Consider the following 12845-nt stretch of genomic DNA (forward strand, 5'->3'; position numbering starts at 1 on the left):
AATAATTTTATGAATTTCACAAGGTTTTGAAATCATTCCTTTTGCCATCAGGGTCTATGTTGTCAACTTACAGATTTATCAGGGGCACATTCATGCTGTTCTCTTGTTCTACCACATCTCAAAGGTGCTTGTCCCCATTGTTGCCTTACTTAGCTGACAGGACCTGGTATCTGATGTGAGGTTCAGTGTGGTGCTCTAAGATGATGATCTGGTTTACTCGTTGTTTTTCTCTGTTGTTGTTTGCCTTTCCTCAGTAAACCACTAAATGGCAGATCTAATATTTAGCCAGCAAAAATATTTATCTAGCCAACATGGTGTGATCAAATTACATTTTATTATATTTAATATTTAACCACAAATGCAGGGTATTAAAGTAATAAGTTGCAGATAGATAAGATATTTTCTAAAATGCAAAGGACTACATGGGATTTTATTTATGATTAAGTAAGTTTTAATATTTGGGGGGAAAAAAAGAAAGAAAACAAAGAATCCATTAAAAAAAAAACATTTTTATTTATTTTTCAACATTTTCCAACATCCAGGCCCAAATGAACATGGCACTGCTAACTATGAACTTGTATAAAATATCGAAAGTCAAAACTGCTTTTGGTCGACTGTTGAATTTTCAACATTACAAACAGCATCATTCTTTCACGTTTGTAAACATTCTTTTGTTTTTTGCTTAAACACAGAAAAAATATTGACAAAACAAACCACAAGTTAAGACTTAATGATTATCTACCACAGCCAAAAGTTTTGTTCCAATCTTCATAGAGCTCCAGATCTTTGGTCGACACACTGGGCCGTACAGTCTTTAGAGCCTCCTTGAAGTCACAGTAAAGTATAGGGCGAACCTGCTCAGGTGTAATTGTGGCAATGTCACTGAGCTGGATGCCGCGGATTGGGCCAAGTGCTGCCTCACGGCACAGCTGTGTCATGTCAGCCCCGGAGAAACCCTCTGTGCTTGACACAACTTCCTCAAGCTCGTCGGTTCCCAACTGACTCTTCTCCTGTGACATTAGATTGGTCACTATCTGCTGACGAGCGGCAGCCTCTGGAAGGGGGATGTAGAGTCGCTTGGCAAGGCGACGTCGGGCTGCTTCATCAATCTCCTGTGGACGATTCGTGGCCCCCACCACTAAAATTCGATCCTCAGAAGAGGTTGCAGCACCATCAAGCTGGACAAGAAACTCAGTTTTGATCCGGCGAGAGGAGTCATGTTCTCCATCCGTGCGCTGAGAAAGCAGGGAGTCAATCTCGTCAATAAAAATGACCGCTGGCTGATGGCACCGGGCGATAGCAAACAGAGCTCGAACCATCTTCTCCCCTTCTCCCACCCACTTAGAGGTGAGAGATGATGCACTAATGCTGAAAAACGTGGCACCGGACTGGCAGGCTATGCACTTCCCTATGAGCGTTTTCCCAGTACCTGGAGGACCAAACAAGAGAATCCCTTTAGGTGGACCTCTGAGACCTGTAAAGATGTCAGGCCTGAGCATGGGCCACACTACAATTTCTTTAATAGTAGCTTTGGCAAACTCAAGCCCAGCTATATCCTCCCAAGCCACAGGTGGGCCATGGTCCATAATTTCACTCATAATCAGTTCAATAATTTTAGGTTCAAAGTTCTTTAGACGCTCATCGACAGGCTGAGCGTCTTGTGTTGGATCATCTCTAGTGTTGTTTTCCTCTTCTTGTCTAGGTATTGGTGAGACAAATTTGGAGAAGGCCCCCCGTGACCTGTTTGCCCCTAGGGATTTTTTGGTTATGGTACCAACAGGAGCTGAATGACCTCGGTGGCCCTGATTGAAATTTTTCTTCTGTTGGTCAACAATAAGCTGCTCTCGTGCTGTTTTAAAGTTAGTGCCAGGAAACTCCTCTCTTCTCCGAACAGTAGCTCCACCTTCATGACTTCCCTGTGGCAGGAATGAACTTCTGTTGATTTCAGTTCCTGAACTGTAGACGTTCTTCCTCTTAGAGGGATTGGTGGAGGAGTGGAACACAGAATGGCAAATGTTTGCACTGGACACGCTTGTACTAGCAAGACCTGAATGAGGAAAAGAGCCAAAGTTGGTAGGGGAATTACGCGCATTATGAACCAAGAGTGGAGTAACCCCCGTTTGGGCTTTAGGAGTTGAAGTTTCTTTGCTTCTGCTCCTCTCTGCAGGTCCACTGGCCAGATTCCCTGCTGTTTTGTCTACCACAGCACTCATATGACGCAGAGGCCAGAGTGAAGGGTGCTCGGGTTTACATCCCCCAGCAGCACCAGACTCACTCACACCTTCTCCACGACTCCGACTGACTTCCCCGCCGACAATAATGTCGGCATCTGCTGGGTCTACAGAGACACTTTTGTCACTAACACTACTCTGCATCATCTTCTGCACGCACGGCAGGCTGAACACATTTTCGACTGCTAACGACGACTCCCATTTGTCGCTATGGTTTTTCTGATTGCGGGCCAGGTGAAGGGCGCTGTCGGCGTAGTTATTCAGCCCTGTGCGCTGGTCGTCTGAGTCCAGGACTGCAGCGTAGCGCTCAGTGTAGGTCCTGAACAGACTGGCAGCTCCGGCTGGAGAGAGCTCGGCATTCGCCCATGCATACTGAACGGATAAAATGTGCGCCCGATAAGCGTCGGCCGTCTGTTCGGGTGTATACGTGCCAGACGAAATATCAAAGGACCTCCTCTGCCACTCGTCCAGGTGTGCACCGCTCATGCCTGGCCTGCTTCTTTCTGTGTGAGGAGTGGCCACAGATTCAGTTAAAACACAATGCATTTAATTGACTGCTTTGCTTTATTACTCTGAGTGTTTCTATGTGTATGTGTATGTGTATGTGCAGGGGTGTGGGGTGGTAAGTAATGATGACACATCAGGTTCATAAATATTCATCTGGACTCACATATTCAGTTTTGCATTATATCATCACTGAAACTGAGCTGACTTACACAAAAAAGGCATCACTTCCTAATATTCACTTTCCAAAGGCTGCTGTTTAGGGAATAGTTATATTTTCTGAACTGATACAACAGGAATGGCCAACTCATAAGTAAAGTAAGAAATAATTATACGGAATATTATTAATTATATATTTTTTTTAAGATGATGATCGCACACACCAAACCATTTGAGCTCTGCTGAGAGCTCAGCACTGTATGGGCGCTGACACACAAGAGGCTAAAGGGGATTTAGTTCCGCTGCTAAAAGCCTGGTGACACATGACTTCTTTTTGTGGTGCAGCGCAAAACAACTTACCTCCGGAATTATGAACTTCTTGTGTTACTCATTCAAATTGATTATTGCAGCCAAGTATATCCGACTATAACCCACTGCCACGACTCACAACTTTCCCGCCGCCTTCCAAACATCTTTAAAATCCCACCAGTATTCAGACAAGCCGTTTCCGTTACGTAATTCCAGACGTGCACTCAGTGACCAATCAGCGAGCCGGGAGTCTGTACTCATGGCCAATCAGAGTAGTAAAACTGGAAACCGGCCGAAAAATGATTGGGAGTTTAAAAAAAACTGCAATATACTTATTGCTGATCCGGTCTGCTTGCTGAACAGAGCTTTCTTGGGTTTCTGCTGACACCTTGTGGTGGAACATGTCCAGCTTTCAGAGAGGAAATATATTATAATTTAACTACAATAACCATAATGCTTTGTGGGACGTATTGGGCGTTTCCCCTGTCTGTGATACCTACAGCCGTCCAGGGTTGCCAAATATTTAGTTTTTTCAAGATAAATACTATTTTGTGGTACAATATATAATATTTAGTAATACATGCAACATGTGAAAATCTATTCCAGGAAACAGATTTTAAAACTGTATTGCTATTTTTTAAACATTTTTTTTATAAATGTAAAAACATGTTTTAGCGTAAATACACATTAAATTACAAACATATAAAATGAAATTTGTAATTTTAGTAATGTACTCTGAAATTTCTATCATTAAAATAAAATCTATGTATCTATATATATCTCACAAAGTAAACAATCAAACCGAGTTAAAGTACAGCGGCCAGAGTCATTTCAGAGTTTTTCCAAGACGGTTTCCACTCGGAACAATAAGCCACATACTGCAACAAGTTGTTTTGCATGGTATGCCTTCAGACCTGAACCCTATTGAGCACCTGTGGGGATTCTCAAGCAGAAGGTGGAGAGGCGTCATGTGTCTAACATCCAGCAGCTCCGTGATGTCATTATTAAGCAGTGGAAGAGGATCCCAGCAACAACCTGTGCAGTTCTGGTGAATTCCATGCCCAGGAGGATTGAGGCAGTGCAGGATAACAGTGGTGCTCACACAAAATATTGACACTTTGGACATAATTCTGACATGTTCACTTAGGATGCACTCACCTTTGTTGCCAGTTATTTAGACAATAATGGCAGTATGTTGAGTTATTTTTAGAGGATAGTGAATCTGTACTGCTAAACAAGCTGCATATTGTATGACTATTCTAAAATATATCCAAATTTCATTTCTTCAGTATTGTCCCTTGAGAACATATAATAAAATGATTGCTGAATTGTGATAGTGTACTAACTTTTTTTGAGATACTGTGTAGCGACTAGCTCTGGTTACGAAATAGTACTTTATTTATCCACGTATACACACTATCACAAATTAGTCTGTCAAATAGTCTGCTTAATACAGCTCTCCCAACGTTCATGCCATCCTGGAACTTTTTCTTTTCGCATGTAAAGCACTTTCTGTGAGTTGCACTGAATGTCTGCACTGATGTCACGGTGACCTTTGAGCTGGATCTCCATACGGCGAATTCCACAGGAAGTGAATCATGTTGTTTCCAGCGAGAAATTCAGGAGTGATGAGAGCGCGTGACGGGGGAGCATATGGTCAGAATATGGTCTGTCTGTCTGTCGGTCGGTCGGTCGGTCGGTCGATCTATCTGTCTGTCTGTAACGTTGTCGCACGTGAACATAAACACGTGAACATAAACAGTGCATGTATGGTTGGGACACTTGTCCATCCTGACAATCCTGAGGCGGTGTGTGTGGTGTGACAGGCCAGACTGGGAGCTCGTGGTTCTGGGTTTATAATATATGTATTGACTGATTCAGAGTTTGTAGCTCAGACCTGGCAACCCGCTCAGTACGCCCTGACAGTGCAAATGGGGCAGAGCGGTGCCGGTGTCTGGACTGTTACACCGGAACAACACAGTTTCTCTACAGATGTCTGGACATTTCACATCCGGGCTTTTATCTGAGCACATACTCTTTATTTTACTGCGTGTTGTATTACAAGTGCGTGGACGGTTCCGTGGATCTGTGTATGAGCGCTAGCGTGTTAGCTCTCCAGCACGTTAGCTTTAAATGCGCGGTTAGAGCAGAGCAGTCACACCCAGTCCTTCAGCATGCAGCGCCGCTAAACACCAGCTACCGGAGCGGGACTTTATTCCCAATACAACCTTATTACTGAGCAAAGGCTGTTATTGTATTACGAGTGTCAAAAAAAGTTTTTAGTTTCTCCAGAAGAAGCGATGAAAGCCCGGGGTCAGGACACAGTGCAGGGAGACAGATAACACGAGCTAGTGTTCTAGCTAGCGCGCTAAGTGTCCGGTGTGTGTGTCGGAGTGTAAAGGCCGGTCAGGACACCGTTAGTCTCAGTAAGTGTGTGTGTTTTAGCAGGCAGTTATGAGCAACCCTACACTTATGTACACTTTTGTATTGAGAGATGACAACAGCAGCGTTTATGCTGAAGTCTCCAAAATCCTCATCGCCACTGGAAAATGGAAACGACTGAAGAAGGACAATCCGAGATTTAACTTGATGCTTGGAGAGAGGAACCGCCTTCCCTTTGGGCGCCTAGGTAGTGTGTGTGTGTGTGTGTGTGTGTGTGTGTGTGTTTTGACAAATTTAATGTATTATTTGTCAACTCTTGTAATACTGATATGTTCGAGATCCTGGTCTCAGTGGATCTGGAGATTATCTCAGAGCACTGGACATGAGATGGAATACGATCTGATGGGTCACCAGTCCACTGTGAGAACATTCATTCACATGTCTGAGCAATTTAGAGTCGACAATCCACTTACTGAAAGCTGAAAACCTTAAAGAAGAAAGACAATTTCTAATCTCTCTTCCAGTGATTCACCAATCTGTTTTTTTTTCTATTGTTAACGCTGTACCAATCTCAGAATTTGTTACGATCGTCTAATACTGACGTTTATCTGATAATACTTCTGTAACCGGGATGCCGATTTACAAGCTTGTGTTGTAAACAAGTCGACATGATGGCGGTGTGATTTAATGCGACCCATATCATGAGTTACATCTGTGATCTGCGTCGTCTCAGTCAACATTACCGACTCTTGAGACAAATTGCATGAACTGTCAGGCCTGTTTCCGTAACCATTCAGTAGGTAATGGTGTATAATATCAGCCCTGATGCTCACTGAGAGACTCTACTGTATATCCGTTTCATCATGCATTATCGTGATGCTCTCGGAGTTGCCTTTAATGATCTGTAATACTCCAGCATCCTGACTTTGTTTCAACTCCATTTACATTAAGCTGCCTTCAAATCTTTTATATCTGTGATATTATCCTGTGTCTTTCAAAGGCCATGAACCTGGACTGATGCAACTCGTCAACTATTACAGAGGAGCAGACAAGCTGTGTCGCAAAGCATCTTTGGTCAAGTATGAACTCCTTCATCGACTTTTATTTTAGCTCTTTATTTCATTTTGTAGAAATATTTGCATTTACTTGCCATTCACTACAAGCATGATACATGATCTAAACATGTACTTTTTGCTCTCTGTTTTATTTTCCTACAAACTTTAATATACATCACCATTTGTATATTTCCCTGCAGGTTAATAAAGACTAGTCAAGAGCTGAAAGACTCCTGCCACTGGTTCCCTGAGTCATACATCATTTATCCAACTAATCTCAACACTCCAGTGGCTCCTGCCACCAATGGCATCAGCCACTTGAAGAACAACCCAAAGACGGATGAGCGCGAGGTCTTTCTTGCCTCACATAACACTAAAAGAGACAATGGCGAGGGAACGGTGTGGATTGCTAAATCTTCTGCTGGAGCCAAAGGTGATAACGAAACAAAAAGTTAATTTACAGCCCACTAACAAAAACAAATGCATTTGGAAAATACTTCAGATTTATTTATCATAGCCCCTGAAACCCCCTTTAATCCCATAAAATGTTAAATTATGGTAATTGTGAATATTTATTTTTTTTCTTTTTTTTTATTCAATTTATCTGTGAATGGTTTGCAAATACTGTAAAAAAAAAAAAAAAAAAAAAAAAGTTCATTCTTTTACTGTTTTTTTTCTGCTTAAATAAGGAAAATAGAGTGGCAGTGTAAATCATCATTTACTAAGAGAATTGGTTTCTTTTATTATTAGGGGCTGGAATCTTGATATCTCAGGATGCAAACCAGTTGCTTGAGTTCATTGATAATCAAGGACAAGTTCATGTCATTCAGAAGTATCTGGAACAACCACTGCTGTTGGAACCCGGCCATCGCAAATTTGATATAAGGTAAGTAATGCAAGCTTACGGGTTTTATCTGTGCTGTAATTGTGGACTTGTTTGTTCACATCATGTGATGTACTAATCCTGTGAAGGAGCTGGGTGCTTGTAGACCATCAGTACAACATTTACTTGTACCGTGAGGGAGTGCTGAGGACGTCCTCAGAGCCGTACAACAGCTCAGACCTTCAGGACATGACCAGCCATCTGACCAACCACTGCGTCCAGAAGGAGCACTCGCAGAACTACGGCCGCTACGAGGAGGGCAATGAGATGTTTTTCGACGAGTTCAGACACTACTTGCTGAACGTTCACAACGTTTCAATGGAGACGTCCATCTTACCTCAGATCAAGCAGATAATAAGGTATGACAGGTGGATTACAGGCACTTATGAGTGTCATCTCTCTGACTTCAAATCTTTTTCCATTTTCACAATATAGATATAAGCAAAGGCTGCCATATGAACATAACATAAATAAAATGCTGAAATTGTGTGCTTTGAGCATCCTGACTAGATGTTACAGATGATCAAATAGCCATCTCATAAATCACACCATCTTATCAGTTTTGTATTATTATATATAATAAAGCATACCACAGTTGCAGTAGCTGTACAATCACAATCATGTCTTTATTACATACCATGCAGTTATACATTTTACTGTAGGTTTTTGTAAGTCAGTAACTATAGTAACTAAGCTAAATCTGTTCCTTTTTTGACAGGAGCTGCCTCATGTGCATTGAACCAGCGATCAGCACTAAGCACCTGCCCTACCAGAGCTTCCAGCTCTTTGGTTTTGACTTTATGCTGGACGATAGCTTTAAAGTGTGGCTGATTGAGATCAACGGAGCACCTGCTTGTGCGCAGTCAGTACTTTTACAGTTATTTTAATGTCTCTTGTCTCTATCACCTAAAAATGATTTCTCTGGTTACTGAGCTTATCTGACTCCCTTGAAGCATCATACACGATCATGGTTTCCGTGGGGTCAAAAACGACTTTAACACTTTAGAGTGTTTGTTGGTTCTAGAGTATGTTTCCATGGTTCTTTGGTTCTAGTCCAAATATAATTCGCCGTATTATGACTACAAACAAGACCAAGATTTTTGGAGTGAATCTCTCTTAGGTTGTATCACGGGTGTATTTATTTTTAACTATGGGGAAGTGCAAGTTTAGGGATACTTGGCGTGAAAATTGTTTTTATTTAGGGCTCGGTTAAGGTTAGTAACAGTAACCAGTTACTAACAAAGAGTGTGTGTGTGTGTGTGTGTGTTTTTGATGTTGTGATATACAGTGGTGTGAAAAAAAAACTTTTTAGGATCATTAAGAATTCAATTTAAGACCTACAGTGGTGTGAAAAAGTGTTTGCCCCCTTCCTGATTTTTTATTTTTTTGCATGTTTTTCACACTAATGTATCAGATCATCAAACTAATTTAAATATTAGTAAACAAAAATGCGAACACAACATGCAGTTTTAAATTTTTTTTTCCCTTTTATTGTGGGAAAACTCAATCCAAAACTACATGGCCCTGTGTGAAAGTGTTTGCCCCCTGTTACAACTGTGGTTTATCGAATTTCTCTATCCACAACCAGGCCTGATTACTGCCACACCTGTTCTCAATCAAAAAATCTCTTAAATAGGACCTGCCTGAAGTAGACCAAAAAATCCTCAAAAGCTAGACATCATGCTGAGATCCAAATAAATTCAGAAACAAGTGAAAGAAAGTAAATAAGATCTATCAGTCTGGAAAAGGTTATAAAGCCATTTCTAAACCACAGTGGGAGCCATTATTCACAGTGGATTGACAAGACAAAAGGTGAACTTTTTGGAAGGTGTGTGTCCCCTTTACATTAGACGTAAAAGTAACACCGCATTTCAGAAAAAGAACATCATACCAGCAGTAAAATATGGTGGTGGTAGTGTGATGGTCTGGGGCTGTTTTGCTGCTTCAGGACCTGGAAGACTTGCTGTGATAACCATGAATTCTGCTGTTTACCAAAAAATCCTTAAGGAGAATGTCCGGCCATCTGTTCATGACCTCAAGCTGAAGTGAACTTGGGTTCTGTAGCAGGACAATGATCCAAAACACACCAGCAAGTCCACCTCTGAATGGCTGAAGAAAAACAAAATGAAGCCTTTAGAGTGGCCTAGTCAAAGTCCTTACCTGAATCCTATTGAGATGCTGTGGCATGACCTTAAAAAGGCGGTTCATTCTCTAAAACCCTCCAATGTGGCTAAATTAAAATAATTCTGCATAGATGAGTGAACCAAAAATCCTCCACAGCGCTGTAACAGACTCACTGCAAGTTATCGCAAACGCTTGATTGCAGTTGTTGCTGCTAAGAGTGGCCCAACCAGGGATTAGGTTTGGGGGAAATGCTTTTGTTTTCCGTCAATATTAAAAACCTTTCTTTAAAAACTGTATGTTGTGTTCACTTGTTATCTTTTACTAATATTTAAATTAGTTTGATGATCTGAAACATTAGTGTGATAAACATGCAAAAAAAATTAAAAAACAGAACACTTTTTCACACCACTGTAGGTCTTAAATTTATATTTATTGGTCTTAAGAATGTCTTAAAAAGTCTTAAATTTGACTTGCTGAAATCTGCAGAAACCCTGATTATGGCCAAAATTTGTGGACACGTATCCATCACACCCATCTGTGGACTTTCCTCAAACATTTGCCATAATGTTCTCTTAATACAAAAACCCAAATATGCTCTGGTATAAAATGACTGATGTGCACAACGTGAGTTTGCAAACATTTGAAGTGGAAGAACTTGAGTAGCCTGCACAGATCTTTTAAAGAGACTTTAAACCCACTGAACTCTTTTTGGGACAAATCAGAACAGATTGCTACCCAGGCCTCCTTACACAGCATTTCCTGACCTCGTTAATAATTTTGTGACTGCATGAGGAACTCTTCACAGCCACAATCTGAAAGCAAAGGGAGATTAAATATAGAATGAAATGTTCAACAAATACATGTAGGTATGCTGGTCATTTATCCACACCATCAAGCGTATGTCCACAAGTTCCTCAGTGTTCTATAACCTGTATTTAAATTGACCAGCTAAGCACTCCTGCCATTCTAGAAACAATATTTTATAATTGTAAGAATAGAAATTCAGATCATTCCTTTACAGTATTTAAGTTTCCCAATTTGACATGTTTGTTTTTTTTCTTCGAAATTGATCTTTAGAATGCAGTTCCTCTTTCAAAATGTTTATTTTGTTTGTTCTGTTTAAACAAATGTTAAGGATCATGAGTAACAATGTTTGGTTTTGTTGGCAGCATTGTGAAAAACTTCTAATTCTCTCCTCTTTAGGAAACTCTACCCGGAGCTCTGCCAAGGCATTGTGGACGTAGCCATTTCCACTGTCTTCTCACTAAATGCAGACTTCCTGTCCTCCTCCCCACCATTCTCCACATCTCCTTCTCTCACCTTAAACTCTTGCTCTTCACCCAAACTCAAAGCACCACAACACTTTGGCCCATTCATTAAACTGTAAGCATGATACTGCTTTCCTGAGGAATCCCTCCCTGCTACTGTTCATGCAGATAAAACAGCCCACCTATATCCTTTTCTTTTTCTCATGTAAAAAAAAAGGAGTAAACCAAGAAAGTTTGAGTGGCATTGACACATGTTTAACATGTGTTTCTCCTCAAAATTCTGGTGTGATTTGAGCTTTTTGTGCGGTAGAGGTGGGCTGATACGCCTGACTGGATGATTATAGCATTTTCAGTTCTCTACACCGACCCAATCTCAAGAACATGCTGGAAGAGAAAAGTCTTAGCAGTTACAAAAAGATTTCACTGGGCACCTTGATATACAGTAGAAGGTTTATGAAATATAATTCCTGCAACTTTAGTGCCTTACATTTCCATAGACGCATTACCCATAAAACCCAAAGCAGGATGCAATGTACACATTCTGAAAGCTCAGTCCTAAATCAATTCTACATTTTGTGCTGTAGGATTTAAAGAGAGTTAGATTTAGCCTTGGGTGAGGTTCTACAGTATTATTAAGTAACTGTACATCGCATTAGAAATGTCATCACTCCCAGTACATGCTGTAGTCTTTTGGTACATTAGTCTCTTTATAGGTTCCGAATAATTTATTCATGGTGACGAGGCATGTCAGCAAAGCGTTCGTGTTTTGTGATTTTAGTTTCCGTGTTTTTGTGTGCGTGTATGTGTGTATAAAGCTGTACATCTTAGATATATTTTATCTATTGTCAAGCATGATCAGAGACCGCATTAATAATTCCTGTACAGCCACCCACTGTACATTCTGTTGTCTGTTTCAGCACCATACTAGATTTCTCTATACAGAAATTCTGAACTGAATTCTTTTGGAAAAAACATAAACATAAAACAGTCCACCACAGCAGGTGACTAATTACCACAGTTTTTGTATTTTTCAAAATTTAAACAATCATATATACTTTAAAATTCTATCTACATTTTATTTATATATATATATATATATATATATATATATATATATATATATATATATATATATATATATAGCTATATACCCCCTCCCCCATCACTTCTTTGTTGCCTAAAACAGAATAATTTGTATGCAGATGTGTTGCATGCTCAACAAAAAAAAATGCATGTAAAATGCTATATTTTATATGAAATGCATATCTAGGAACAATTCTACAGTCTTAACATTTTAAGGCCTGATCCTAATTAAATACTCATGGTTGGGTTAAATGTATTAAATCCCCAGTACACTTTGACAAAACATTACTTGTGTATGTTGGATGCTTCTTGGGTTTTTGTTTACAATGAATGGCTGTTCCTGATTCAGCGGTGTTCTGTGTAATCCTCACTGAAGCTTAACACATGGTTTAGTTGTAGCAGGATGACAGACGAGAGTGTTTTATTTCATGAGAAGGGCTTAATGGAATGCCCATGATGTGACCCTGGTCATGTGGCAGTAGGAAGCTAATGAAGGATCAATGAAGGAGAAACAAAATTTTGTTATGTGTAGTAAAAATCATTAAAGAAGTAAGCCTCATATACATTACTTCCTACAGTGATAAGTGTCCGATCACTACATTCACATGTAAATACTTTACAACAGTATTCTTTTCAAGTCATCAGTTTACGTTTATTTTATTCCCTTATTTAGCTGAAAGAGAAAGGGTGCCTTATTAAATAAAATCATTAGATGTCTGACAAGACAATACACTGAGAGTGTTGCTTTATTGTCACTTATATTATATTGATATTTCAATGTTTACTTTGTGGACTAGACACTTTTTAACACCTTTATTTTGATTGTTGATATATAAACAAGTAAGAA

At 40.1% G+C, this 12845-nt stretch overlaps 2 protein-coding genes across 2 annotated transcripts; one reads left to right on the forward strand and one right to left on the reverse strand.

Annotated features, from left to right (window-relative positions):
• Nucleotides 1-509: 509 nt before the first annotated feature.
• On the reverse strand, nt 510-3470 carry fignl1 (fidgetin-like 1). Its single transcript, XM_083539289.1, has 2 exons — nt 3255-3470; nt 510-2734 (listed from the first exon to the last, which is right to left on the reverse strand). The coding sequence occupies exon 2, from the start codon at nt 2715-2717 to the stop codon at nt 735-737; it is 1983 nt and encodes a 660-aa protein (XP_083395415.1). The 5' UTR covers nt 2718-2734; nt 3255-3470; the 3' UTR covers nt 510-734.
• A 1639-nt stretch (nt 3471-5109) lies between these two features.
• ttl (tubulin tyrosine ligase) lies at nt 5110-12005 on the forward strand. Its single transcript, XM_083539309.1, has 7 exons — nt 5110-5832; nt 6586-6664; nt 6841-7073; nt 7391-7526; nt 7613-7882; nt 8242-8385; nt 10851-12005. The coding sequence occupies exons 1-7, from the start codon at nt 5658-5660 to the stop codon at nt 11032-11034; spliced, it is 1221 nt and encodes a 406-aa protein (XP_083395435.1). The 5' UTR covers nt 5110-5657; the 3' UTR covers nt 11035-12005.
• Nucleotides 12006-12845: the final 840 nt, after the last annotated feature.

This window comes from Silurus aristotelis (assembly GCF_946808225.1).
Source record: "Silurus aristotelis genome assembly, chromosome: 4".
Lineage (NCBI taxonomy): Eukaryota > Metazoa > Chordata > Actinopteri > Siluriformes > Siluridae > Silurus > Silurus aristotelis.